We start from the raw sequence: 4820 nt of genomic DNA, 5'->3' as shown, positions 1-4820 counted from the left end.
TTTATTAACAAATCAGACGGAAATAAACGTGGAGCTTTCAACAAAGTTGTTTACCAGTAGAAAATTAAGTCTGCGTGTCTAATTGTATTGCTGAGCAGAATGTCATGGATAAGTAATCAACCATGCTCTTTTGCTATATGAATAATTTATATAGTAAGTAAGTAGCCAGAAGTTTTAATGTCCTTGGGGATTCCATACTAATGGCTGGCTCTTCCTTCCCTTTGACTGTTATGTTAAATTACCGCCAAACATACTTATAGTATCTACTTAACTTGCTTGCCTGCCACACAAGCCAGTTAAAGGACAGTAGATGGCACCAAGTAGGCTGAAAACACGACATTAAACGTGCGTCGGAGTGAGAATTAGAACCTGAAACCATATGATTACAAGCTGAATGCTCTACCACGACACCAACTCCGCAATATATTTTTTAACATAATGAGCTTTTTTAAACACCGCTTATTTCTATTATAAGAATACATTCTATACCTTGTCGAATGATTCAAATCTGTTTTCTTCCAATCACGTTTATCAATTTGAAATCAACAAAAATTGCGTCTAGTGGTCTTAAAATCACCAAAAAAGTCATTGGAATGAAGTTTATTACAAAATTCCTGTGGCCACCCTGATGTACTGTAGCTAATTTGATAACTTTTTTTATATATTTCTGTAAACACCGTTTGATAATACGCGGAAAAAATGTTTTACTCATATCATACAGCGGACAGTATGTCTAGTAGAAAGCACACATGGTTTTCATCTATAAACCTTTATCGCAGCCATTGCCAAACGGAAATTATAATGCAAAAAGAATGAACACTTTGGAATTAATTTATGTATTTACAAGAGACTTAAAATAATACAAACAATAGGCTACGACGTTGTCGATTCTAATCCAGCTATGAAATACTTCAAACATTTTTTAACTGTCAGTTGAGAAGTCCTCTCAAAATAAATATTAAATTTATCTGTATGTCTTCTCCTTCGATTTGAAGATTTCTTAACAGTGTTCCTGTCGGGTATTTTGAACTTTGCTGCAGTGAAGTTACCAAGGCATATAAATCCTTTACGACAGGTTGTCGTTGGTCGGGGTGTGTATATTCCTAAACAGGTCACCCATACGCCGCCCACTTTACACAATTTCACATATCTGTTCCCAGACGTATTTTTTCCATCTAAAGAAAGATATTGAAAATTTAAAAAACATATGAATTCAAGGGCATTAAAGAAAATCATTAATTCAATAAAAATATTAAAGTTTGCAATCACATCTCTTTAAGTCAACACAAAATCCTAATTCAATATTCTCATAAAAGCACCACGAAAACACATACTTACTCGTGCCATTTGTTTTCTTTAAATTATGAGTTTCTAACAGTTCTATTTTTGAAGTTTTATTTACTTTCTTTTTATGGATTACAACTTGTCCTGATCTGCGAACTCTAACTTTGATGCGAATGGGCCTTTCCGTTAGACTGCGTCGGATTCTATCTTGACTGGGGATTGTTTTTTGGGAAAAGCCAATTCCTGTCATCTGCATTCTGTTGTTTGTGTATTCGACGTCTATCGTAATGGTAGAACGAAACCTATTGTCCACGTTGTCATCTATTTGACAGATCGAATCATCTTGCAAATAACAGCTCTTCACTGCAGCCAAAATACTTGACGGTGCTCTATAGTCAGTGCCATCTTCGTGCTTGGGAGAACGAACACTGACTTTTAATACATCTCTGATGCGAATCTCTTCTTTTCCGTTTAGGAGAACCGAATTTACAATGTATTGACCAATGAACACCTAAGACAGAGAAAGATTAGCAAGCTCAATGTATCGTTCGCAAACGATGTTGTTTTTATCTTGAGCGATTGTTTATAACTGTAAAAAAATAATTGCATCTAGCCGAGGTATCATTACACTCAACGCTTCTTAAGCTCCTAAAGTGCTTTACAGCTTTAGGCAATATTGTATTTTACCTGGGATATCATATAAAACACTACGAATCTTGTCATTTTCTTGCTTTTCTGTACTAACCACATCTGTTTGTAATCTCTGAATATTTTCTAATGCGCGCATTATTTATAGGTAATGCTCCATGACGTAGAGCATTAAGGCCAATTACGCAAGAATGTCAATCATGAAATTTATGATAAACTGATGTGGACTTGTACCTTCTTTAGTGTCCGCACAAATTACATGCAATTACATTTAATTGATGAGCACATCGTAAATAAATGTCGATGCCAACTTTCTCTGAACATAGTTGTAAATACCTGTAATGTTAATAAATTTCCTTAAATCGTTAAACATAGCAATCAGACTAAGATGAACACCCCCGCAGCTTGAAAGAATGCCAGTAAAAGGAGCTGGAACAAGCGCCCGTGCTGGAACAAACGTTTTTTCGTGTATGACGCGATACATTACGCGCGGATCGTCATCAATAGACAAGTGGGAAGCTTAAGATTACACACGTCATCTAAACATTAAACACTGCACTACTCCTGATCAAATTTTCCGTTTTCTCGATCGCAATTAACCAGCGCAAGATGTATATCTAAATTGCTTCTATTAACATCAGCGATAAAGAAATAAAAGACTTTCTGGACAATTAAGACAATAAGGCGTTAGTTTTTTTTAAATAAACACAAGTGTATTACGAAATATTTGGTAAGCTACAATGAAAAACAAAGTACACTAAAACAGGACGGCTAATAGGAATAGTATATTGCTTTTTTTTACATTAGATTCGCGAATTTTAGAACTTCAAGTACTAGGTTATTTAGTAAGAATGGCAGCTGATTGAGCAGTCTTGATCATGACACAATATCACATCTGCTGGTCTGAAATGTCCCTTGACGATTGTTTCGTTTTTGTAATACTTGGCTAGCATCAGATGAACTAAAAAATAGCTTTGAACAATAATGCTTTTATATTAAGGGGGTAATTAAAGCCGCTTTTTTAAAAAAAATTGAGTTTTTGCGTAACAACACGTTATACGCACATTATACCCAGAACATTAGGCTAGTTAACGGAGCTTTCTTCGAAGATATCAAATTCAATTTCTCTCAAACACAAACAAATATTAAAGAAAATCCCTGTAATTCAAATCTGCCTCATGGCAAACCTTGAATTACAGTCAATTAATGAGCACAGATCTTATTTTTGATGTTTTTTGGTAAGTAAATCTCAAACATGCTTCTTTTGCCCCACGGCCATGAAAATGTTGGAGGGAAGGAATATGGATATTTAGTTATGAAACATAGTTATTTGTGTATCTTTAAAGTAGCTAGTTATGTTATTACATTTTGGGATTTAGAAGTTTTTGTCATAAATTTTTCAAGCATTTTCTTTATATCCATATATATGAAAGATAGTATTTGCTGCTAATACAACACCACTGTTTTTCCGAATTTTCGATTTTCGCGGGACCCTGATGTAGATTATTCTGTTGTGCAACATGCAGATGCAGTTTTAATTTCGTAGAGCAAAACAAAAAGTCCAAGGTCAAAGTTACCCTTATTCAAGGACTTTAGATATATATTTCAATACAACATCAAAACAGGTCAGTATCCGTTTTATTACCTACCTTTATCAGATCCTTAAAGGTGAATTTCTTTTCTTTAAATAATATAATCCAAGCCGTTTTTGTACCGCTTAAGTAAGCTGTAAAAAAAGGCATGTTCGAATTTTATATTTTTACAATTTGAGATCTTAACTTTAGTAACTTCACAAATCAAATCTAAATTATTATGTGAACTAAAAAAATGTTTTAGTTGATCCAGTCTTGTGCGTTCTAAAATCACCTGATTTGTTTACTTTTTCACGTTTTGCGGTACCATTTTATAATGGCTTCACATACCAGCTAGTAAAATTTCACTTTGAGCCTTGGTAAAATAAGCCGTAATCCATCCAAAGAAAAGGATAAGGAATTTTGACCGGTAGAATCTTTATCTATAGAGCTTACATTATTACACACATTGCTGTCTGTGAGCCAAAAAGTAGCGACAGGTAAATGAACCTGAATTTTTCACAGGCCTACGACTAGTCTTATATTTTAAATAAAGGTAAAATTTTTAAAAAGCGTATCTACATTCATCAATTTGTCTACTATACTTTATACTTGCCATTTTGTTTTTAAATAAACTGGGGGTGCGGTAGATTTGAACTACTTTAACTTTTAAATGATTTAGGCTAAGGTCATGATACTTGGCAAAAATATAGCTGGTATATCATAAAGAAAGTTCAGTATCAATAAACATTTTCCTGATATGATTATTTTTCTGAGAATACGTGTTTTGTCCAAAGAACATTATTATTCGATTGTATTGGTTTAAAGGTGGTTGTTGTGCGATAAAGGGTTCCTACATAGTCCATTCTTAGTATTGCAAATTCGGACAGTACAGGTTAGTAGAAAAAGTAATTTTTTTCCGGTACCACATCTACCATATTTGGGTTAAAACTATTTAATAAGTACAAATTTGTGTTGACGTCAGCCAAGCAGCATTCTCCAAGTTCTTAGGTCATTTTCCAAAATGACCGTTTTTTAAACACAAATTTTTATGAAAATATTGTAAATAATTTTGTGTGCCAATTTTTTTCTAAACGGAGCAGTAAATACCCGTGATGCAACAAGAAATTACTGTTTCTAATTTGGCAACCACAAATAACTAGTAGAATTTGTATCTTTGTTGTTCTTTCGTTGATAAAATGTACATGCTAGACGTGTATGACTGCTCACCTGAGAATTTTTAATTTTTTCCCTATCGTGGCCCTCATTTTTTTTCTTCAGTTTTTGAGTTTCTGCATTGCAGGAAATTATAATAAG

General features: G+C 33.7%; 1 protein-coding gene across 1 annotated transcript; it reads right to left on the bottom strand.

Moving 5' to 3' along the window:
• Positions 1 to 811: 811 nt before the first annotated feature.
• Positions 812 to 2957, bottom strand: LOC130647083 (uncharacterized). The gene is made up of 3 exons (XM_057452811.1): positions 1972 to 2957; positions 1339 to 1795; positions 812 to 1175 (listed from the first exon to the last, which is right to left on the bottom strand). The coding sequence occupies exons 1-3, from the start codon at positions 2032 to 2034 to the stop codon at positions 874 to 876; spliced, it is 822 nt and encodes a 273-aa protein (XP_057308794.1). The 5' UTR covers positions 2035 to 2957; the 3' UTR covers positions 812 to 873.
• Between the last annotated feature and the right edge of the window lie 1863 nt (positions 2958 to 4820).

Source organism: Hydractinia symbiolongicarpus, chromosome 6 (assembly GCF_029227915.1).
Source record: "Hydractinia symbiolongicarpus strain clone_291-10 chromosome 6, HSymV2.1, whole genome shotgun sequence".
Taxonomy (NCBI): domain Eukaryota; kingdom Metazoa; phylum Cnidaria; class Hydrozoa; order Anthoathecata; family Hydractiniidae; genus Hydractinia; species Hydractinia symbiolongicarpus.
Note: the sequence above shows the minus strand (reverse complement) of the source record. Positions and strands in the feature narration are given on the sequence as shown.